The sequence below is a fragment of the Simochromis diagramma genome, unplaced genomic scaffold (genome assembly GCF_900408965.1).
Source record: "Simochromis diagramma unplaced genomic scaffold, fSimDia1.1 OVJJ01000293.1, whole genome shotgun sequence".
Lineage (NCBI taxonomy): Eukaryota > Metazoa > Chordata > Actinopteri > Cichliformes > Cichlidae > Simochromis > Simochromis diagramma.
Genome location: NW_024386801.1, coordinates 5,892,180 through 5,917,672, shown reverse-complemented (window position 1 = coordinate 5,917,672; position 25,493 = coordinate 5,892,180). Strand labels below are relative to the sequence as shown.

The window sequence follows — 25,493 nt, the reverse complement described above, 5'->3', positions numbered from 1 at the left end:
AGTTCAATAAATACATTTAAAGGTAGAAGACTGTACATTTCCTTTTCGAGCAATAACCGCAAGCTCCAAGATGCATCCTAGCTCAAGAAAATGACACCAGCCCCATTTGGATTTATATACATTCTTGATTCTTGAGGTAATTTGGCATCTTAATGTTTGTTTGTTTTGTTTACTGAGTCTGACTGGCATCGTTTTAACAGAAAACAGATTATATTTACAGTTTATTTACAAACTAGACAAAAGTGATCAACATCAAAACAGACATGACATGTTTTCTTACAGTATTCTGAAATGCAATATTTATTGTGGAATAACTAAAAGCAAGCAATAAAATTGCAAGATTACTACTGGGGGATCTGTTCCATGAGGCTACTCAGTTACACTCAATGTGCTCTTTGCGGAGTTTTGCTTTTTTTGGAGGGTGTGTGCGTTTGTGTTTTACCTGTACAGCAGCCGTGTGATCTGCAACAGGAGCTAGTTGGACATACTGCACTTGGATGTCAGGTGGGAGTGGGGAGCCCTCCACTGCTGTGGCTCCTCCATCAGCTGAAGCGACAGCTATCAACTGAGCTCCACGAAGCACCTAGAGCAGAAAAAGAGTGGCGAGGAAAGCGGAAAGGTCAAACACAACTGGGATTTTTAGTCCTTTCTCTGATTTTTCATGAATCGGTTAGAAAAACTGAGCTGAATAAAACATATTCAATACGTTTCCCCACTGCCAAGTGTAAAAATCCATCATAAGAAAACTCATTATTTTACAGCAAACGCAATAAGAAACAACCACAGGAATATTTTATTGATGTCCTATCTGATGTTTTTATGTCTTTAATGATTACAGTCATCACTGAGTACAAGCATGATGACACACAAATGCAGCAAGAAACTTGGCAACTAGGAACGAGTCATGCGGTGGCATAAATAAACATTTCATCCCCACTGTTCTCACTTCTCCGCATCCCACTCTTGGATTATACATCACATCTAAGAGAAACTTTATGATCCAGTCATTTCAATTAAGTTCTGTTTTCCTGGGTTCTATAATGTGTTATGCTCACCAGCAATGTTTTTTATTTGGGTTCAAATTTAGAAAAAGAAAGGAAACTGTTGGAGAATGGTTAGTGAGACATCGCAAGGGGATCCTAATCTCCCACGGCGCTGAAAGTCAGCCAGACAACATTAGAGATCTGCGGTTTTGATGCTCTAATTACAGAGCAGTGCAGTGCAGCTGGAGTGTTGTTGAGTAGAGCTTTAGTTCGTTGAGGTGGTTCCTATAGATAGACTGCAACCACCAACAGAGAGGATTGCATTGCATGTATACACTTGCAGAGCACTGCTGTTAATTTGGACAACAAAACTTTCATGTGACAGCAGACATACAAATTAACATACGATCATCCTGTCAACACAAGCATACAAAAAGACAGATGGAGGGAAATATTCACTAAGCTTTGTGCTTGTGCATGGTTTGAAGAAATCCATTTCAACATGACCTGACAGCAGGATCTTATTGATATTTTTTTTCCTTATTTCAGTGATGCCTGGAAAGCTTTTAGTTATGAGAGCTCTGTACCTCGGTCCTATTCAAGGTGCCCTTAGTGCTGAGATAATCTTGCATATGCTTAACAGACACACACACACACACACACACACACACACACACACACACACACACACACACACACACACAGGGCCGAAAATGCAAGCTGGCAAAAAAAAAAAAAAAAAAAGAAAGGAAGAAAAAAACTCATTACAGATGATATTTGCTGCCCTGTAACATCCCACGCTGCTTCCCAACCCCCCAGCCCAGCCATTACTTTAAAGTTCTGAGCTTGTGATGTGCCCCAAAGGTTCAGTTAACCACCCCAGTACCCTCCGGCAAGAAGTTCTGCCAATCTGACCACAAAATGTGCTGCTTCATCACCACAGTATGTTAGGCCAAGCCAGCCCGATGGAAGCTATTAGTGTAAGAAATCAGTCTGACTCACTCAATGAGATAATTAGGATGCTTCAAGGACAGGAGTGGATCGAGGCTAAGTGGGCTGACCTAGTATAATCTAGTCATCAGTTAGATCTGGGTCAAAGGAATCACACTGTGTGAGAACCTATAAAACACTGAAATATTTAGAGCCTTAGCCTGGAGTTTTGGTGTAAAGACGACTCATACGTTTAAAAAAAAAATGGATTTCATGTTCATACTCAACATGTTAAGAAATTACACTTTTATATCTTTACTATAAATCTGAAACTGAGGCCAGCAGCCAGCCAACTTAGCATTAAGACTAAAAAATCCTGATAGAGCTAGTCGTCTTCTTCCAATCTTCAAACTCAGTTTAAATTAAAGCTCCCTGCCTTCTGTCTCCAGTTATATGTTTATTTAGCATACAGAAACGGTGTATAATGCTAACAATTCTGGGAAACATTTGCATTTCCTTCTGTGTCAAACGACGTTTACATTCTTGAAACAGCCATCATATTTTAGAAACTATATGCTAAAAGTGTCCAGACAGACAGCTCGGTGAGAAACTAAGAGGAAAGAGCCATCTGCTTAATGGTTTCGTTATGGCAGACATCCATTGCATCTCTACAGTCTCTACTCTTCTATTAGGGATCAAAACTGGCTTCTTTCAAGTGCTTGTCTGTCTGAAATCGTACATTGAGTATGTGTGCCTGTGTGCATAAACTCAAGCATGATCATACGTCAGTACTTACTGTATCTAAGTGTACAATTACCGGGGTTTAAGGGATGCTATGGTTGACACATGAGATTGTAAACACTTGTCTCACTCAATTAACGTCTGAACCTCCATTTGAGAGCAGTTTGCATTCTCAGCTGTGAGGAGCAGCCCACAGACTCACAAAAGCATTTACAAAGTTGGAACAGTGTGTGAGATCTCTGCAGCGATTACACACGAACTTCTCGGGTCCATATCCTGTCCCACGACTTTCTTTGTCAGAACAACTCGTCTCCAGTATTTGAGGATAATACTGTCATGCTTGGCTCTAAAGTATAAAGTCAGTCTAAAACAGCAAGATGAAATGCTCTCGCTCATAACAACTAAATCTAATCAGGGGATAAATTGTGGTTTTCTTTATCTTTCTCCCCCATTAGCATAAATTATAGTTTTGTTGTCTATAATTACCTCAAGGTTGGAAGTTTATATAAAGCACTATAAAGCAATTCTTTGAGTAGTGATGATAATTACCGCTCATTCAGCTAATAGAACATAATCATCATTAGGCTGGTTGGCAATGATGCAAAAACAAAGATCACTTTAATATATCAAGAAAAGTTTTCACAAGGTAAAAAGTTATGATTTTTGTAAATTAGGCTGAATCAACAAATAGACTGTAAGTAGAAACAAATTATACATTATACAAGGTGAGAAGTGTTTGTACTTGGAACACACGAGTCTCCTGACACTGAAAAAATTTACTTGGCCTGATTGCATAATAACATCGGTTTTCAACTAAGATTTGGAAGAAGTCACTTAAAACGTTGCCCAACATATTAGATTTGATCTAGGGGGCTTAATTTGTCAGACATAGGGGCCACCAGTGGATCTTAAGAGAATAAGTTACTGTTGACCTCAAGGTTTTGGGGATTTGAAGTCTTAAATAATCAGTTTGAATGGCCGTCCACCTTCATGACCAAGTGCCAAAGAGAAGAGCAGCCAGGGAGCATTAAAAGCTATGGTACTGCCCCACAGTACTGGAGAGAAGAGCAATTCTCTGTAGGCTTTGTTAGCTATCACGGTCTTGAGAGAAAAAGGGAAGAAAAGAATAAATCTTTTGCTGATGCTGTAATGCTTTCAGTAATGGATCCAGGACGCTAAAGAAATACAGCAATGGGAGAGGAAAGACAAGTGAACAACAACAGCAGCCTGATGCAGAAAACATTCGCAACTCCAACAGTGAAGGAAAATAACGAAAAGGATAAGCAAAGTTCTTTACCAAGTCTTCATTTACTTGCTTTAATTCAATTTAAATTTTTTCTGCATTCACTTCATATGAAAGTAGTTACACGTGATTTACACAAAGGTAATGGGTGTTAAGAAAAAAGACAACACCTCTGAATACCCATCCTCATCCTCAGTCACCATCCAAGAGTAATGCAACAGTGAGACAACCAGCATTCACAAGGCATGAGCCAGATGCAAGCTGGCATTAATTCCCAGTCTTTCAGGAGGTCTCACTTAAACTCAGCTGTGGATCGGGTGATGCTATGAGTCACCCTGTTAGCGTGCGTGTGTGCCTAAGTTTCTAAAGACTGTGCTTCCCTTGCTAAAATTACACTGGGAATCAAATATAGCGGCATAGAAACATACCCTCTATTTATCAGGAAACAAAATTCATACCGACTATATTGTAGCAAAAGAGACCAATAAAAATCTGGTTCCTATCACTCCCGTAGGAATACCGCCTCTTCTTTCAGATCTGGAGAAAAAAAAACTAAACCAAAACAGGGAAATGAAAAAAGAAACATTTGGACTTTGGAGTGCCTGGAACTTCCTCTCTGCTTAATAGCCATCAACAACATCTGCAACAGCCATTCCTGAACAGATGTCCAAGTAGAAACACTAGCTCCGGGTGGGTAGGTGCGGTCAAAGTGGAGGAGTGGGGGGGCAGGGGGAGGGAGTAAGGCCTGGGTTCAACTTGGCCATAAAGATGGCCATAGACACAGAAGTGCTCTAAGTGATTTGTTTTGTGTGAACTGGGGAAATGATCACACTGACTGTAAAATGTCTCACTGCAGTCATTACCGCTTTGTTACATATGCCTTTTATTTTACTGCTGAGTCTTACACTGGCTATTCTGATTTCAGCTGGACCTCAGATTGTAATGTGACTCAATGAAGTCAAAACACTGAAATTAAAAACTATGGTATTGATTTTTCCCCTCTATGTTTTGAGAATTACTCCACTTATTTGTTGATGCATCTTTACCATATATTTCTGACAGATATATCTCCTAGCTAAATATACTTCTTTGAAACTTGTTATGTATGCTATAGATGAACTTGTGACCTGAACCAAAGCTTCCCATTTCCACCCACACCATCAAAGTGTTTCTACACTAGAGCTCAACACCTGCAAAGAATCAAGCCCTCCCTTGCATCCTTTGCTTCACAACTCCCACCAGCAGACTGGGAGTCGGATTCAGGCAGGGCTCAGAAAAGTTTTACGATAAAACCAACTTCACTTGAGTTCTGATCCAGAGAAGAAAATCAAAAGGGAACTAATGACAAAAATAACAGCTGTAATTAAGAATAGGGCCCCTTAAACACGAAAGAGAAGCACATTTCATTGACGGTTTTCACTGTTCTCTAGCGTAAATCCAAACTTGGCTTGCCTAATTGACCGCGCCATTTTTATAGCGTCAGTAAATTTCATGATTTAAAAGGATGCCTTTATCATGTTTCCAATTATTCTGTTTAATTCAATGGAGCCGGGGAAGCTGATAAATACAGGTTGTAAAATTCAATGAAGAAAATACAGCACTGCCCAAACTACCCATCGCAACAAGATCCTTTATCTAGTTAGATTTGCAAACACGCATTATTGAGGCCAAGACGCTTCTTCAATCAAATGTAATTTTCCTCAGTTGTCTAAAGCAATGCATCTTATGTTTGTTTTCAATTGTGCCACTGTCCTTTTAATACATAAATACAAAACAAAGAAAATTGCACTGAAAATTAGATCTCACGTACTGACATGTCCAAATTACCTCTGGCTGACCCTTTAGGCTTCCAAAGCACTTCCATAACAGAAAACCTTAAATGCACTCGGCGCCTTTGACATACACCAGCCAAGAATCCAACAAATTCAAATCTCAGATTTGTTGCGAAAGACATCTGTCATCTTTCATCAGCGTGTAGCTTATTGGGAGTCTTTAACTCACTGATGCATCACATCAACTATGAATCTATCAGAATTACTTTTACTGCTTCCTGTAGATTTTCCAGTTTCAGTGAAATAAAGCTTGGGTACTTCTACCTCTTCCTTTCTCTGGAGTTTTTATTTATCCAACACACACAGATTAACAGAAAGCGTTTACACTGGTAACCCCATTTTGGAGGTTAATTTTAAATCAGGGAAGTTGTTTTGCTAAAATTGCCATTCTTTACTGTAGTAACAGTAAAATCAGGGTCTGCTGTAAATATGTCAAGAGTAATTCGAAAGACTGTTGAACGTTAGTCTCAAAATTATGACTCATGTGTGATAAATTCACTAATTAAGAAATTTACATGACAACGGTGCTTCATGGACTTGGTTACAGAGGTTGCAGCATTGAATGACGATGATGGAGCCATCTATGCCTGACACTGGTAAGGCAGATATGCACCAGGCCTGTGCTGAGGGTGACTCATACTGAAATGCATCTAAGACATCTGGTCTCTCTTACTCACACAGCCAGCGACCCAGACTTTGCCCACACAGACGAAAGAAAACACCACTGGGGGTATCCTCCTCTGAATAACTCTGAAAAGCTCACTTACAAATACCCCCTCCCACACACACACACACACACACACACACACACACACACACACACACACACACACACAAAGAACTAGGATTCCCCAATCTGTGTCCCTTTATCTCTGCCCCATGATGCCACAAGACATGAAGCAGACCACTTCTTTGAAACGTGATCCACCACTAGTCTTCCAAATCCTTGAAGGCTTACGTACAATCCACTTATACTAAACCCTGGTCATAAAACATTTTGTTTGTATCTTTTAATTGTTATCCTGGCCCAACATTGTCAATCACAGGAATTTCAACATCCCCTTAAATACCAGAAACCACATTTCGGAAAACAACTTGGGCCATGAGCCAGCAGTCTGATTCCATCACACCCTGATTCTGTGAGGTTAAGCCTACTTATTGTTCAAACATTTGCCTTTTGTGTAGAAAGGAACAAAAACACATTGTCCTCACACAGCAGACCTGCAACAACCCTAACCAACAACAGGCAACAAAAGTGCTTACAATATCATAAGTTCACAAAGCTCGAGTCAAACACAGTAATCCCCATTTCCTCTTAAACTCTACTTTCACTGTCTTCCTGTACTCTTCCTTTCCTTTCCTTTCTCCCTAGCTTGTCCAGTAACACTGTGTGCTTCCCTCACCATCACCCTAAAACTATTTGTATCCGCTCTATGTTTGAATGTCCTGGCAGAAAAGACTGGAGGGACCAGTGCAGAGCTGGACTCAGTTCTATGACCCAGTTCTCATACCGGCCATGAACATTGTTATTTGGGATGTTTCAACAGATGCACCAAAACATGCGATGACAGAAAAGGATGGCAAACTTTCAACTGAGGGAAAATGAGGTGGGGTGAGAGAACAACACGTTTAAAACCCCAGATGGGAGGTAATCAGGTCCATCATCGATAAATGATGCAGGCAGATGATGGGATCAGTAAATTTCGTAAAGCTTTATAGTAGTCTCTTGAGATGTGCTGCATTTACAGACTGACATAGCTTAGGTTTAAAGCCATCTGACTGGAAGAGTCCTCTACTAACCCGAACTGCATGTTTTAATATGAGACTCTTTGTGTTTGCGATTCACGTTCAGTGGAATCAGGCAATGTTTGGAGCTGATTCACTTCATGCTCGATTTATTGACATTATTGCAAACATACAAAAATTAAAAATAAAAACAATGAAATCTCTTCTATAAAGTATCCACTTGACTGAAGTCCAAATGTGTCAAAGTGTATCAGTTGGACATACACAGAATCCACAATGGATTTAAAGACAAAAACAAAACAACCCCCACCCACACAAAGCAATGCATACAGTCTTACTAGGAGTAAAGTAGGTTGTTAACTGTGAAGTTTGTATCGTTGGCTAAACTGCCAAAACAAAATAACTGAGCAGGAAGAGCCTTGGTCATGAAGACCCACCTGCCGCTCTAGCAGAACCTCAAGAATTCTAATTTAAAGATGGCAGCTCTCCATCATTCAGGCCTTTATGGCGAGATGGCAAGAGTCAATCTTGCCCGCAGACCGCTTCGACTTTGCTCAACATAAATGAAAGACTGCAGAGCTTTCAGAAAAAGATTTGCAAGCAAGATGTGACGAGCATTCGTCTGCTTCCAAAAAACAGTTTAGCTGAAGTTTACTGACTTGTCTATTCAGAGATATAGATTACATGCAGTGAAGATTTGAGCAGATCAAATAACATTAGATCAAATAAAAGTTTAATAAAGTAAAATAAAAGTATTTTTGGCCAGTATTGCTAAGAATGTTTTGCATTTGAATATCAGCTCAAAAGCACAAAAGATGCAGTTATTACAGTTTTGCAGCGGGTATCCAAGAAAAAAATAACACCTGCACGTAGAACTGTCAGCAGCCATTGTGAGCATACTGTATTTGCCTGAGCCAGGCAATAGTCCAGCAGAGGGCACAATCTCCTCCTGTGTTTTTAACCAGTTATACCTGGTACATTGCATTTGTATTACAGAGTATGCTTTTGTTCACCAGCTCAGCTGGTGTCTGTTTTTAAATCATCAGCATTACAAAACATGTCTTTCAGGCATTTTTTTTTTTAAATGCCTTTCCCTCCCCATATTTTCTCTTTTCTCCTGTTCTCATCAGTCACTCCTTTCATCTTCTAATCCTCCATTTGGTCTGCATCAGTGCAGGATAAGATCACAGCAGAGATACAGAAGGGCATAAGATAAGAGGCTATGGCAGACAGGCAGTGCAGTAAAAGGCTAGTTATTTTATAGCTTCATGGTCTGCCTTCTCTTCCGTCCGCATGAGAGGGTTTTATGAGCAATTTGGGAACTTTGGATCGCTCTAAACCAGTTTTGCTCAGACTTTCAGCTGGCACAGTGGCACCAAGTTCAGGGCTGAGTTGGCACAGACTCCCATGGTAGAAGTAACAAAAACATCTGCATCCATAATGCACAAATGTATACTATAGTGTAGATGCAAAAAAAAAAAAAAAAACCCTCTACAGTCATCTGTACTACACAATGGCTCAGTCACACTAGCATGCAAAAAATGGGATGCGCCTCACTGTGACTAAATTGGTGGTTGTCCAGTGATAGCATTGAATTTTTTCATATTCAGTGCCCAACTTGAAGTAGCTGCAGTGACCAAGTGATCGCTCAAGGGGCTGATCGTGCAGCACTCAACTTGTGGCTGCATGTGATCCAAATGGTCTGACTTATACTGACAGCAGTCACTCTCGGACGACCTAGCAAAGGTTTCCAAATAACTCCCCTTACTGTATTTGGGTTATATTCCTATATAGAAGTTAAAATCCATATGTTAGCAGTAGGGGTGCAACAATACACAAAATTCACGGTTCGGTTCGATACTTTGGTGTCACGGTTCGATATTTTTTCGATACAAAAAAAAAAATGTTCATGCCTTTTTAATTTGTCATTTATTAAATTTTCACGGCACATTCCACACCACATCTCTGTGCGTTCATCATTTGTTTGAAGCCAGCTCACCTCCTGCAACTACTTTTCCGAGAATACGTGCTTCTTTTGTGGTTCGGACTCCTTCTGACATTTCTTTGGAGGTGGAGGAACATCACAGTAATTGCTTAAAGGAGCTTGCTTCTTCGACATCTTTAAGAGTTCTAAACAAATGTCTGTCCTCCTCCTGAAAATCTTATGTATGCAAACACGCGTTGCAACTTCTTATCTTGTGCCCGTTTTTTATTTTGACAGCGAATGCACACCTGCGGACCACTTATGTGCAGCCCTGGTTATTTCGCTTGTCATATTGCAGCCACAGAAATTCTTTTGTCCATGAAACCATAAAGCTGCACTTTCTTTTTGCCTTATAGTCTGATTTGTCATAACTTTTCCGTTTTGTGGTAAGCTTTTCTTTGGCTGTCACTTCTTCACCCTGACCTGTCTTATTTGGCTCAGCAGAACTAAAATATTGTGGCGAGCTCAGACAAGGAGGAGACGGAGGTATCGTTTGGTCTTGCTTCCCGTGAGCTAGCCAGGGAGCATAGCCGTTTATTGACATCTGCAGAAGAACACTGCCGCTAGCTAACTGCTCAGCGCGGCAACAGCACAGCAACAACAACAACAACAACAACAACACACAGGGCGCCCTCTGACCCCGGAAGGACACACCGTCGCAGCGAGAGGGCGTCACCCGTCACTATGGCAACATAAACAAAACATAACTGTACAAACAGAACCCCGAACAGCCCTGATCCGCTACAATATATATCCTGCTGCTTTTACACACACACACATAACGGTCAGCGATTCTCTGCGCGATCAACCTCTCATATGTTTAAGCTTGCTGCGGGAGATTTCACTTGTCATGTTTGCATAGTAAGCTAACGATTGATAAGACAACCTCAGAGGAATTGGTGCGCAAATTATCATCACTCACCAATCAGTGCTGTCGCTCTCTATACACAGTTCGCCCGATTGCAAAGTGAAAGCAAAAAAACAAGCGCAAATTCAAACGCGATTTCAATATGTCACATATTGGCAGTGGCTCACCGATGCCAATGACATAATTACCCAGCTACATTTCCGAAAGAATGCAAAAGCATTGACATAGATTTTTCCTTCCTACGATAGGCCGACGGGCAGGGCAGAGATAGATTTTGGTAGCCCGACTGGAAAAATCGCTAGCCCCGGGACATCGGGCAGGCGATTTTGCGAGCCCTGTATCTGATTGAGGAATCACTCATCTTTGGAAAAGAGAGTTTATTACAGAGAAATGGCTCTTTCCAAAATAAAAGCTATACTATACGCTTCTTCTGGGCTATATTCTCAGCAGCATATTAAACATATCAGGTCCCCATAAGGAGAATCATGTGCTAACGGCTGTCTAAATGACTCGGGTAAAGTTTGTAGCATGCTGCTTGTTGTTTTTGTCTGTTTCCACTTGTCTTTGCACTAGGATGATGTCGGTGTAAATGTGCAGTCATATTTGTTGTGTTCCCACTAGTGCTGTCAGCATAAATCTCGTTGAAATGACGTTAACGCCAAAACACGACAAATCTCCATTAACGAGCTACCGCAGATCACCCGTGCATGGGGCTGGACGGCCAACACGTTAACGAGCTAACTGCCTAACACACTAGCTCCCACCCATATAATTGAGCATTGCGTGGCACATCCAACATACTGTTTTACTTTAGTCCATGACCGCTTACCTTCAGGGTCATACGTCACATGAAAATCAAAATAGTTCCAAACGCCAGATCTGAATTAGGGTGGGGGAGGTTCAATTTGCCATGTTGCAAGGAGAGCTTAAACTTCTGTCTCGCTAGCTTGCCCTGCGCTCAGTGAATCTGCGTTGGACTACTCCGCCTAGGCTGCACTGTCGAGCGCAGATCCACTGAGCGCTCAACACAGACAGCATCGTCAGAAGGAAAGTTGATAAAATAAATTAAAAATGTATTTTGTATTGTTCATACATATGCGTACCGAACCGAAAGCACTGTATCGAACGGTTCAATATCGATACGAGTATCGTTGCACCCCTAGTTAGCAGTTAAATTGCTGTCCTGCAATAACCATGAAAGAGGAATTTCTGTTTCAAATCTATGAAGTACATTCTGGGCTCTGAATATAAGTAGTTAGTGTGAATTTCCGAGTATGCACATGGCAGCAGATTTATCAAAGTTAATCACTCAGTCAATCAGGTTGTAACTGCCAACTTCACCCCATTCAGTTTCAAACTGAAAGCAGACCGTCTCTGTGTTATTGATGTTTTATTGCTGTCTTAACACACTAAAGTCCCTTTGGCTACTGACTGCAATTGGTTGCACACCTGGTTCGAAGCATTTCAAGCACCATTTCAAAGGTAACAAGATCAGAAAATCATTGCACACAGTAACAATCATTTTGGTCATGCAGTGGTCTCCAGGACTGTTTTCCCTAATGTGGCTGTAGCATTAGACAAACGTGCAAAACTAATATGTGTGCCGCACATTTCTCTTCTCACTGCATGGACATAGTCTCTAGTAGCAATACAAAGGATGATAGATGGATAGACGGTAGACTGCCAGCAAAGTATGTTCTGTATAGGTATACACTGCAAACTTAGCCTTACTTAAAGGAGAAAGGACACTCTTTTGAGGATGCCACATTTTAGATAGAGAAGACAGATGTTTTTAGAGACTAGTAAAGGAGGCCATCTATGTCCACTGTGAATTACCATTTTTAAACATAGCTGGTGCCATAAGCCACCACCTATCAGCCGTGTTGGAGCAATGTTTCATAGAAGTTTTACTTCTCAGCCCCAGCGACAGGAATAACCCACGGCTTGACTCACGTGATGACTCAGATGATCTATAGGTGTTTAGCAACTCTAAGGAACACCTTGATTGAGACAGCCCCAGTAGGGGTTTAGTACCCGGGACTCTCCACCATTGTTCTAAAACCAAAGAATCCTTGGGGATGAGAGGTGAAACATGTTCAAAACCTGAACAACTCCAGTTGCCTTCTTTTCAGACTCTTAAGACTATCATGACATGAATGACTGACAACCAACACAGACAACCGAAAAACTAGAATATCAATATGTTTCTGTGAACAGGCAGTATTGTCTGTTTAGAACATAAAGGCAGATTTGAACTCACAATACATGCTATTTAGTAAAAACGTGTTAATATGAGAGTTTAAAAAAAGATCGATTTGGCAAAAACTCCAAAATTAACCCGTCCACTATCTTTAACAGTCCCTGGTAAAGAGACAAGGATATAAATCAACAGAAGAAGTTATTTAACGTCTTTCATGATAAAGCTTGTAAAGCCAGATTTAGACTCATCATCCCAATGAAAGATGACATCGTAATTTGAAACTTTAGGAGTGATTATTCAGACTATACAGACTGTGACCAGATATGACTCATATAAAGTCTACTCGCATAACAGACTGATGAGACAGAATAATGCAAGCCAGACCACCTTACAAAAAGGAAATAAACATAGATTAAAAGTCCCCAAAAGAGCTATACAGTTATTTAGAAAAAGAAAATAAAAAAATCAGTGCTGAGCTGAAAATTTGACTTTATTTTGATGTGGGTATCAGGTCCAAATATAGCTCAAATAGGACCACAGCATGTAAATATCTAACAGAAAATGGATGTGGCAGGTAGCTTTTAAAAGACAACCATAGCCACAACTACACTACATAAGTGTAGTGAAAGTTAAATAAAGAGGAAGTGGTCCCAGAGTGAGATAAAAAGATGGCTTTTCTGTGATGAATTGCGTAGGCTAGGTTACACCAACATAGCCTCAGCACTAGTCTGCCAGATTACAAAAACACTGACATCATTCATAGTCCATTTGATGTAAGGCTCTCTGTAAACAGACAAATTACACATTTAAGAAAATACACATCAGGATCAAGTGTGATCTTTACTGTGTGTCTGAGGTTCTTAACAAATGACGTTCCAAGACACACTGCAGCAATCATAATATAGCTATAATCTGTCATTTTCCTGAGTAAGTGCTATTACTACTAAATAGATATCAGTACCCTCATACTTGTGGAAGCACAGTTTCTTTTAAATGGCTCAGTGATTTAACTGCATGTTATCAAGATTTAAGAGTTGACCCAAGATTCGCTCTCCCTCCAGTACATGGGAATATGAGAATTTGCAATTGAAGAGATACTGCCATTGTCGCATGTAACTGGATGTGTGTGAACAACTCGACCTACAACATGAGGTCTGGCAGAGTAAGTCACTTGGTGTTTGTTTTGGAACAATTCTGATATCTTTTTACAAACCCAACAAAAATATGAGCTTTAAAAAAGGGAGTGATAAGAAAAAAAAGATAAAGGAGCTTTTCATTGGAATAGACTCTCAGATACCCCCTGAGGAATACAGAGCTTTTAGTTCCTCTATCTTGGGATGCAACACACATGAAAATCCCCCACAAAAAATACAGTTTCAAAAGTTACATTTTTTTAATCTATGCCATGCAAATCATGGTGTATACCACAAAGAAGAGCTAACCCCGATGGCAATCTGCAAGAGTAGTTCATGCACTCTTTGAACTCATATGAATAACTGCTAAAATCTAAACCACACTCTAGCCAAAACTCCTTCTAAGATCTTAGAGAGAGACGGAGAGGAATGCTGCTGTCAGGCTCACCAAACAGGTCATCTGAGGACATGAACACGCATGTGTGAAGAGAAGGAGCATATGGATGTGTGCTGACTACCTTAATCAATTGACAACACGCACCAAGCTTAACAGTCAATAAAGGAATACAAACAACAATAACAACAACAAAAATCTGATATAAAGCAGATGCATTCATGCAACCCAAATGTATGCACATGCAGAGTAAATGGCATCTTGAACCTATGAGGGAACTGAGTGATGGGATCATAATCAGACTATAAAATGAAGAACTGACCAGCTGGAAACAAGTGGTTTCAGCTGCTGGCTGTGGTGTGACTCCTTCTTTGCTCCAGATTTTGAGATATTATATATTGATGAGTGTATCTGTTTAAAAGTAAAGTGTTGGGGTGCCTAAAAACATAGTACTATTGTAATTGCTTACTGATTACCATATTGGAAAAAGCAATTACCATACTGACTGCATAGATGGGTTGTTACATTACATTCTTTACCCTGGTTACTGGCATAATGTGTACAGAGAAAGCCTTGTTTTATTGTTTCCTCAGTTTATGATAAAAACAAAATTATGACCAGACTTTATAAGACAACAAAATTTACGACCACGAAAGCCTGAATTTTAGGCTACAGATTATTTTTGACTTTTTTCATAACAAACCCTGGAAGAAACCAGTAAACCGGTAGTGCTTTCAAACACAATAGCTTTTGTTTATGTGCAGAATGAACTGCTGAGACACCGAAATAAAATCCAAAAAGGCTGGCCTGAGTCACCATTTTATAGCTCTACCAAAAATGACCATGCTTTCATTTTATGCTAGTAGAAAAGTATGCTTGCACATATTTGACTACCCCATAGTGTGCCGTACCTACGGGTGACATCAGATTGTTTGGTCAAAACGTTTTGCAGATGACAGCATGCTTTTTTTGTGCTAGGTTGGCAACCAAAGTGTACAAACCCAGCAGCCATGTGATGCACCATAAGATAAGTTAAAGATGGGTCTGTGACGCACCCATCTCTTAATTGCCTTTAAAAAAAAAAAGGTAAGTAAGCAATCTCCTTTTGATGATCCCAGGAGGGAGTTTGTGTAGCCTCCATTCAGGAAGAAAAGGCCCTCTGAGGCTGTTACATAATCACACCTGTGGTAACAAAATAGTATAACCACCAGACAGGGAGCGTGAGAAGGCACTTCCTTCCCTAAAGCCTAGCTTCTAGACAAACATGATGAAATAATGAATGTGAAATGGTGGTTGTCTTCAGGCATCCATATGTGGCATGTATCGGTGATACACAGCCAACGCTGCTTTGATCGAGACTCACTTGGATCTCAGAGGAAAGAATAAAGGAACAGGAAGGGCTCTCAGTCCAGTGACAGAGAAGGAAAGAAGGGAGTGGTATGAACAAAGACACAGACACCAAGAGCACAAAAGACATCTTGCTGTGTGTGTGTGTGTGTGTGTGTGTGTGTGTGTGTGTGTGTGTGTGTGTGTGTGTGTGTGTGTGTGTGTGTGTGTGTGTGTGTCATGTATCTAATTAGTCTATCCTGAAACATACTGTGTTGAAACAGAAATGGGACACAAGCTTTTGTTATTTGACACCTTACCTGGTTCATTGATCACATTTACATTATATATGAATGCCAACAGAAAATATCTCCTCAAAGTCATAATGACCTGCTCCATCCTTTAACCTCTAATCAGACAATGTAATTGCAAACATAATCCACGAAGTATGAAAATATGAGATATATATATTTTAAAATCTACAGCAAAGATCAGTTAGTGTTATAACATCTTTTGAGTTGCTATCAGTCTGAGAACCCAACCCAAAAGCCTCTGGATTTAGCCTTGCCTGGCAACTGTCAATTTTTCAGGACTTTAATCAATTATCAGTTGCTGGCTTTTCAGATATCCTAGATATACTTAGGACTTCCTATTCCATCTGCATTTTTTCCCCCCCACATATGTCAAGACTGCATTGCAGTGCCTCAAAAACCAGAAAGCTTCCAATACCAAAAATCGTGTCCCTTGCTTACACATTCTGCATATTCATACAGAAATCTTGCTTAAACGTGTTCTTACCTGTCCATCCTGGCCAACATGCACCTGGTGAATTTGGAGATTTCCCTGAAATTGAGAAATGTCATGTCAGTCAGCAGCCCTATGTTTTAATATAAAGACTTTGGTTTAACTACTTTAAGAAGCTGAAATCACATTAAGTTAAACAAGTCATAAAACTATCTAAGCCAATCAGATATGCAGTGTGAAAAGGTCAGCATGATAGGTTCCTGCCAGTGTTTGTACTTGAGAGGAGGTGAATGGAACATCCATGTATTTTCATTTCTGGATAGAGTTCGACTCCCTGTTAACATAAAAAGAAATCTGTTTGCTCTGACATAAGTGCATGATTGTCTCAGATCGAGATATAGTGGCTATTAGAAAATCTCTAAACACCCACAGTGATATCAACAGGACCATTTTGCAAAAGGATATTATACAAGACACATTTAGCCATCCTCAGGTCTCAGCTGTTTCTGCTCTAGCTAATTTTATCTCATGTATATATGCAATACTGTCTGAGCTGCCATATGGCCAGAGAGCAGTGTAATCTCTCAAACAGCTCATTTCCTTTTTAAGCACACTAAAACCAATCCCTTTGATGAAAGGGGCCCGTTCCTAATGAAAACATATTCTGTGAGTGGCAGTTGGGAGAAGTGGGATTTTGTTGCTAAGCTTTGAACTCCAAAAAACAAACAATAGCATGGAATACGAAAGAGAAAAGACAGGGGAAAAAAATCTGGGCTCAGCCACAAAGTGCAGGAAAGGCTTTAGTGTTTTCTGCCTCCAATTTACTCAGTCTCTCTCCTTCAATTGTGCATTTCTTCCTCTAAGTGTCCTCTAGGAGTAGAACCGAATAGGAAATTAGAAAAACACTTGGTTAAGGTGTCAATTGCTTTTGCAAAAATGCCGAGTTGTCAAGCATGTGTGGCCTGAATCATATACAGTATGTGATTACATGTATATATGTGTACACAGACTGGCGCCTTGAAATAAATCTCTCTCCCACATCCTTTAAAATCATTAGCAAAGATGTTGATGCGGAAATTCCTCTTTAAAAGTCGGGGTGGTTTGGAGTTAGAGTTTGATTTCAACTGACAGGCTGTGTGCGCACATGCAAGGATGTGTGGTGGGGAAAATAAGCCACCTGGGCATTACATGAAAACAAAATTCAAAACCTCGTGCATAATCTGGCAGATAGCATATATAAACAATAAGACGTTCACTGAAAAAACTTTACTTTGGCTAAAATTCACTAATGTCTAAAACGTCTAGTGCAACACCAGACAAGCAGCTAGCTGCCAGCTAATTGTGTGAGCAAAACAAACATACAGGTTCTTGATAAACTTGTTTAAATTGCTTTGTAGAAGTAGACTAGTTTAGAGACTACAATAAGCTGCTTGTGATATTACAAAATTAAACAGCCATTGTAAAATCAATGTAATCAGGACAATTATTCCACACTTATGCTTTCTTATAAGACATTGTATATTATGCTAATCAGCAGTTCTCTTGCCGTAAGAAGTTGGCACTGAATAGATGTAATGTCGTGCAAAAAATTCATTTTTCAAGTATTCCTTTGTTTATAGTTAAACAAATGCAGTGGAAATCATACCAGTCCTACCATTGACTAGCTAAAATGAATAGAAGTGGTTGTTTTTGGTTGTTAATCAAAACAGGAGATTCTTCCAGCTCTAACAAATATTGTGGATAATTTCAGATAGCTCTTTGAACAATTCAAATCACAAACATTAACTAAATTCAAACAATACAAATTAACATTGTGAACTTCCCCCACACTAACATACACAGAATTGATTTTCTACCCCCGAAACTTAACTCTGCTTAAATTTGACTTAACTATAAACAATAAAGAAAGGTAGGTATCAGCAGACGGCTGACTACAACCACTGGCGCCATCGTTCTACATAACAGTCATATTCTTTTTAGATACATGTTTAGTGAAGTGAATTTAATAAATCTAGAGAAGTGACTCAGGGTGGTTGTTTATTTTTCTTTTCTATTTTACAACCCCTCTTTCACGGGCGCACTTGCACACTAACCTCACTGTCCTGTGTGATCTGCACCTCCTCTCCTTGTGGCACCTGGGCTATGTGCAACTGCCCCTGTGGAATCTGAGACACACAGATGAAGATGAGGTATAGCTGAAGCTAGAAAAATTTCATGAATATGATTTAAAAAAAAAAAAAAAAAAAAAAAAGTAAAAAGGTATGTTTATATAATCTTCATAACGCACAATAACAAAATTGCACACAGTGGTTAGAAAGTCTTTTTAAGTTAATTCATCCTCTTTGGGTTTTCCCATTCGTCATTACTGTAGAGCAGGGGTGTCGGACTCCAGGCCTCGAGGGCCGGTGTCCTGCAGGTTTTAGATCTCACCCTGGGTCAACACACCTGAATCACATGATTAGTTCATTACCAGTCCTCTGGAGAACTTCAAGACATGTTGAGGAGGTAATTTAGCCATTTAAATCAGCTGTGATGGATCAAGGACACATCTAAAACCTGCAGGACACCAGCCCTTGAGGCCTGGAGTGCAACACCTGTGCTGTAGAGTGATAATAAAAAATGTAAAAAAGAAAAAGAAAGAAAAAGGGGAAAAAAAGGAAAAAAAACAGTTGTGACTAAAGCTTTCAAACCTAATGTTAAAGCTAAAGAAAAATAAGAAATTGACCTTCGATCCAAGATCAAGATCTACTGGAGATCACAGCCCGGGTTTGATTAATAGTACGAAAGTTGAACAAGCGACGACTTTTAAGTATTTCTGTGTTCACTTACAGTGGGTGTGTGCATGATTTAGCGCTTGCATTTTTTAAGAAGGCTTAGGGTCCATGGAGTGAATAAATGCCTTATGTTACTATTTTATAGGACAATTGTTGAATCTATTATCTGTTACAGCATCTCTACATGGTTTGGTAACCTTTCCATCAAACTCTGACCCAAAATTCAAAATGTGAAAAAAAGGGATGGAAAGAAGGTACGGGGTACCAAACTGTAAGTTAAATAGCTTTAAATTTTCTCTACTGCCATTATTGATCAAATTACTGAATGCTAATAGATGGAATTGTAAATGATGTAAGCTAGCAGATGTATGCATCTGCTAGCTTACATGACGTGTTTCCCTGGCTTGTCCAAGGTAAATTTCTCCCAAGGGAGACACAATAAAGGCTAATCTAATGTAATCTAATCAAATTATTTGCTAAACAACTAAGCTGCTCTATTTTGGGAAATATAATTTGATGATGATAAATTACATTGAGTTACTATGGAATGATGGTTGCAATGCTCAATCACTCTTTGCAAGTATTAATTTCTCCTACTGCATTAGGAGTACTAATAATTTTAGGCTCAACTGTAGTCTTTAATACTCAGATGTAAGGTTGGATGGTCTTCCCTACAGGACTAAGTTATCATATTGAGAAGGTGTTGCAATCCCTCTCTCACTCAACAATGTGAATCCTTGAGACCATTACTTGCACAATCCTACTCAGGCAGGCAAGTAGGGAGAACTCCTGACAATCTTTCTCTCCCACCTTTCCCTGAAAGCACTTCCTGCCTGTCTACCCTGTATTTTTTATCATCTATCTGTTCCCTTCCCAGGGAAGTGGTCTGTCACGAGTACTGCCAAAACTATGCATCATGTATAGTATGATGTAAACCAGAAACAGCAGAAATACTCATCAAATTGTATTCACATAGGCTTATCAAACCTGTACAAATGAAGTTTTAACACTAGAAAAAGAAAATATAAATTAGTTCCTTCTTGAATAACCCATCAGGACTCTGAATATATTGACATTGTGACTCTTGGTATCTAACTCTGATCATCTATTCTGGGTGATTTCAGAGCTGAGGGAACTAAAAGATCCAGTCACTTCCTCTATCCGCCTACCTATAACACTGTACTGGGCCTGAACGCAACCTCTGACCATAGCATCTGTTCATGTACATCCCATGAGTCACTGGTTCACTGACATAATTTGCACTATTCCTCCAGAATGCTGTAAGGGTAATTGTAGTGGGTGGTGTGACCCATTCTAGTACACTATGAACTCAGCTCTGAGGGCCTCTTAGATAAAGTACACACATGACAAAGAAAAGAACAGAGATATGAGCAGAAAGATTTTCTTCTGTTGTGTTTGCCAATCAATAAAAATGTTTTCTTATGAATTTAAAGAGAGTTGGAAATAAAAAAATCTGACACTCACCACCTGAACTTGTCCATCTTCACCAATACGGTGGAACTGGACCTGCTGATTGGCCAATGTATAGTGCAAGGTTTGTTGAGTGGCAGTCTCAATGTGAGCCGTTTCTTCTGTGATTCCTTCCTCTAGATAAGAAAAGCAATAAGATTAGTGATGCACTCATGTACACAGTAAAAACAGGTGAGAAATAGCTTTCAATGGATTCCAGGATACATAACCAAATTCTAATAAGAAATTCTGGATCATCCTAGGCCATCCACAGAATATTACGGTGTTTAAAATGTATCAGACACTTAAATATACATTAAAGACTCCAGAGAATCATCAAACAGATTCATGGTGTAGCAGCCAAACTCAGGGTCTGGGGTTTGTTATCAGAACAGCAGTCCGAAAGCCTGACCAGACCTGGCCATCATCCCACGGAAATGCACAACAGCATCTACAGAGATGTCAAATAGATATCAGTACCCTCATCCAAAGTGGAGCCTGGCCGCAAAATAAAATATCACTTTCTCGTTTTCAATGTTTAAATATAAAGTAATAAAAGACCTATTTACAAGAAGTGACATTAATGAGAAAAGTAGTCGGATTGCTTTTTTAAGCATGAAAACAAAGAAATTTGCAACATGAGGAAGAACTCTTGCTTGGGAAATTTTGGACTCTACATGATAATTGATTATTAAATATTCCAGTTCTGATTTATGCAAAATGACTAATTTGTGTTTGTGATTTATGTTATTGGATGCATTTGCAACTAATATTTTGCATTGTACATTCTGGGGTGTTTGTGGCTCATAAAGGCGGGGCCTGACAACCCACACCTAATTTGTGCTCATGGGTTATTTGGGTTTCCCCTGCAGTCTTACATTTCTCTGGTCAGAGGTGAGAGGTTTTGACTCACAGGGAGGGAAGGACTGCAGGCATTGTGTGCAGATTACAACCATCTGCAGAAACTGCTTTTGGGTTCCGGTCTTGAAATGGCTTTCATGTAGCTGAAAATAACTAGCTAATAAATAGCTAAAATAAGATGAAGCAAGGTACTCTGTGTCTCTGTGGTTGTTGACTGTTTTCACTCCTGCCAAAAAGCAGTTTTAAAAAAATATGTGGAAATTGATTTAATTCACCCTTTGCTGCAAATAAGGCTATCTATTCCAAACAATTATAATAGTAGTGTTTTTTCAATTCTCAATTTTGGATTCCCAAATTTGCCTACGTACTAATATTTGCTCCTGCAAAACACTGAAGTGGGATTCATGGTCCTATATAGTCAACCGTTTGCATTGCCCTTAACCAGTGCACTCGCTGGTTGATGGCATTGGCTGTTGTGATGGCAACCCCCAAACCACACGGTGGACATGATTTGGAGCAGTCAAGCTGAAGGGGCTATATGAGGCTTCATTAGTCTTTCGGACTCTAACCACTGCCGACAGGTACCGACAGGCCAAGGAGAGTGTGGCTCTGGCAGCAGCTGAAGCAAAAACTTCGGTAAGAGGGGAGTTTGACGAGGCCATGGAAGAAGTCTTTCAGTCGGCCTTGAATTGATTCTGGCAAACCATGAGGTGAGTCAAAAGGAGAAAACACTGCTCTATCGTTCCCTAGGAAAGTCTATGCCAGCGTACTAGAAAGGAGAGTCCATCCGTTTGTCAAACCTTGGATTCAGGAAGAACAAACCAGTTTTCCTCCTGGTCAAAGAACTCTTTATCCTTTGGAGGATACTGGAGGGTGTAAAGGATGCAAAGGAGTCTATAAGTCTATACGAGTTCTGGGTAGTGAACAAAATAACAAGATCACAGATAAAAGTGACAAAAATAAAAGTTCCCCTAAAGAGTGGCTGGCAATAGGGTGAGAAGTTCAGTCACTTTGGACAGACTCAGAGTAAAGTACTCTACACACTGAAAGGATAGATCGAAACTCCAGTAGAGGTGGTTTAGGCATGTGATAAGGATGTCTACTCGCTGGAACAGTGGGGTGATTACACCTCTTGGCTGGCCTAGGAAAGCCTTGAATGAACTGGAGGAGATGGCTGGGGAGAAGGAGACTGGGCTTCTCTGCTTAGACTGCTACCCCTGATTGGATGGATGGATATAGAGATGCACTTTGTGCAGTCCTACAAAAAGTCAACATTGCCTGAATGCAATAACGCTAAGAGTAGGTAAAATGGTGATTAGTTAAAAAGCTGGATTGAACAGAAAAGAGAACGGAAGATTCACTTCAGACACACAAGAAAATCACAGATTAGAAAAAACAAAACAAAACAGAGACGATGTCCCCATTATGAGTTTGGACACCGTTACAAAATGTAGCCAAGGACCTGCAAAATGTCTAGCATCTACACATTGCCATTCCAGGAACTTGATGAAAATCCTGAATATTAGCAGGTGCAATTAATTTCAAACATTTTGAAAATAAGGTAGGTGTGCCCAAATGAACTATTTGATGTGATCTAAATAATAGCAACCATATAAAAAGCTCCAAGCATCATCCAGAATCTGCATGGAGAATGTGCGTGGAACAAGACACAGAGGGTGGGTTTATTACTCACCAAATAAAAATGCATGCATATTTACAGAGAACAACTGGTTTAGTCCATCTGTTGACCCATCCTCAAACCAAACGTGACCTCATAGTTTTGCTCAGACATACTGTGGCCATCACCAGTATTTACAAATCGAGATTGTGTGACTGCAGAGCTCTTTTAAAGATGAATCCAGTGGTTTCACTTTCTGCTCCACTGACACTGACAAACAGAAAACTAGTTTTCTAACTGGCCTATAAATAAAAACAAAGAGTGTGCAACAGATGTCTCCTTCTGCTGCAGTTTACTTTTACAATTTTGCCTCTACTTTGATCAGAGAATAATTACAGAAAACTAGCTAAATTTATCTCCACATTAAGACAAATGAACGTGTACCAGTGATGTTAGAAACATTTATACTTATGTAACAAGCCTCTGGTAAAAAAAAAAAAAACAACCTGTACTTTACCTGTGACTGTGTTGCGAGGTGTTCGTTTAGAGAAGCTCTTGACAGCCAGACTCTGACCACGTTGCTTGCGTCTCCAAGCAGTGCGACACTTTGAGTCAATGCTCTGCTTGATCCGGTACCAGTCTGATTCGGTGATGCCAAATTTGTGGAATAAGTGGCCTGTGGGAGCATGAAGAGGTCAATGTTACCTAAGGTTTAAATCAACAACCTAAAATTAGTGAAATATTCCTTACTTCATTTGTCTCGTTCAGTCTCTTTCAGTACTGATGGGAATAAAATATTTTGCTTTTAGCTTTGGTGACTTTCTGTACACTTAAATATTAACACATTCAACTGGTGGCAAGAGCATGAGCAGATTGCTCATTACTTAAGGCTTAATTCTTAACATTTTTAGAAGAATACAGTCATATAGCTTATACTTAAAAAAAAACACATTAGGAATTTTTCAGATCCACATGCAGAAAGGGGGGGGGGGGGGGGGTTTAATAAATACCTAAATAAATAAAATCGCACTTGATCCAAAACATGTAATACTGCAGATTCATCCTGCTGAAACTGTGTGCTCGATGTGAACGGCACACCATATTCATACACATTTTACACATCAGGTGTGTAAAAGCCCCTGATTTGCAATTGGTAGTTACTCTGTAGGTAAGGTAAATTGTCCTTTCTTTTTTGTTGTTCTCCTCTGAATGGGAACCATACATAGAACAAATAATGGCTCATACTTCAGTGACATCACTCTTCCTCATTAGCAAATGAACACACCCTGGAAATCCTCCCTACTTTAGATAACACTTTATATAGCTCAAAATGACTGAGCAAGTCTATAAACTTCTCAGAGAAGTGTTAACAGAGATCAGGGCAGAGGGTCATTTCCCCAAAGACTTTCGTAGAATGGGAGCCACATATATCGCCCCCTGGCAGCCCAAAGATAGAATGCAGGTTTAAGACACTGGGTTTGGTTTGACTTTTTCATTTTCCCAGAAGCAACATTTACCTTTTACACTCTCTTTGGCCTGAACAAATCTACATGTAACTACACACCCATGCTGTTGAGAGGAAATAGAGTCTGATCGGCCAAACTACAAGGCAGCAAAAAGGCATGATGGTGTGTGCTGTGGGGATACTTCTTTCTTACCTCAGCACAGCTGGCCAGTCATGGTGTGACTAGGCTGTGATTGTTGGATCTTTTTTGTTTTGCCTTGTCCAGACACTTACAGCAAAAGGTTACCAAGACATCCCCTAGCCAAGTGGACAAGGTGTGGGAGGAGGGGATTTCTGACTATTTGACCATCTTACATGCAGTTCACAAAGAATATTAATTCTGCTTACGTCTACTTGCACCAATGGGGGATACAGTGGGTACATCAGAACTATGGAGCATAGGTTACAGATAACTGAGACCCTTTTAACACTGTAAGAAGGGCCTATAGCTATATAAATAAATACACTACCAGTGTAACCCTGACTCCACTTAATCAAGAATCAAAGAGTTTTTTGCACTGAGAGTGACTCCATTAAGATCTTTCTACCAGACATGTGCTTGTCGTTTAGAGTCTGGTATGTTCTGAAATGTGTTGCACATTAATGCATGTGTGCAATGATGAATGGATGTTGTTGTAACCCGTCTTGGGAATACAGAGTGCAGTCTATTTTCTGTGTTTTACTCAGTGCTGCTTTGTACGAAATGTGGGACGAAACGTGGAAAGGTCTCAGAGAGTTCATTTATTACTTAAAATCAAAAACTGAAAAAGTCAAACCCTGACAGAGTGAAATTATTAGTATATAAGAAACCATGAGGTAAATAGTAGTTACCAGATGCTCTCTGTGCACTTGACAGGGGCTAACTTTACAAACACTCCCAAAGAACATATTCCAAAGCCCATGGTAGCATGAAGCCCTAAACTCCTAATACTTTCTGAAAATGTATCAGTACCAGCAGCCTACAAATAAAATGTTACGGTATCTCTACATGGTTTGGCAACCTTTCCATCAAACTCTGCATGACAAATAGCATGTCAAACAGCTTGTCATGGAAGTATGTTCACTACCAGACCTACCACTGCTCTGTCAAAAACAAATAGTCCCCCAAAAATTACCAGTATTAGATGGTTATGTTATCAAGA

The 25,493-nt window shown here is 39.8% G+C and overlaps 1 protein-coding gene across 4 annotated transcripts in view; it reads right to left on the bottom strand.

The window, feature by feature from the left end:
* LOC120729606 (BTG3 associated nuclear protein) overlaps positions 1–25,493 on the bottom strand; it is a 37,146-nt gene that overhangs the window by 4,543 nt on the left and 7,110 nt on the right. For all 4 annotated transcript variants that reach the window (XM_040025335.1, XM_040025332.1, XM_040025333.1 and 1 more), the window contains 5 exons: positions 23,365–23,523; positions 20,384–20,505; positions 18,218–18,289; positions 16,179–16,223; positions 443–583 (listed from right to left, as the gene is read on the bottom strand). In XM_040025335.1, the coding sequence (XP_039881269.1) occupies positions 443–583; positions 16,179–16,223; positions 18,218–18,289; positions 20,384–20,505; positions 23,365–23,523 (539 nt within the window). The remainder of the gene's footprint in view (positions 1–442; positions 584–16,178; positions 16,224–18,217; positions 18,290–20,383; positions 20,506–23,364; positions 23,524–25,493) is intronic.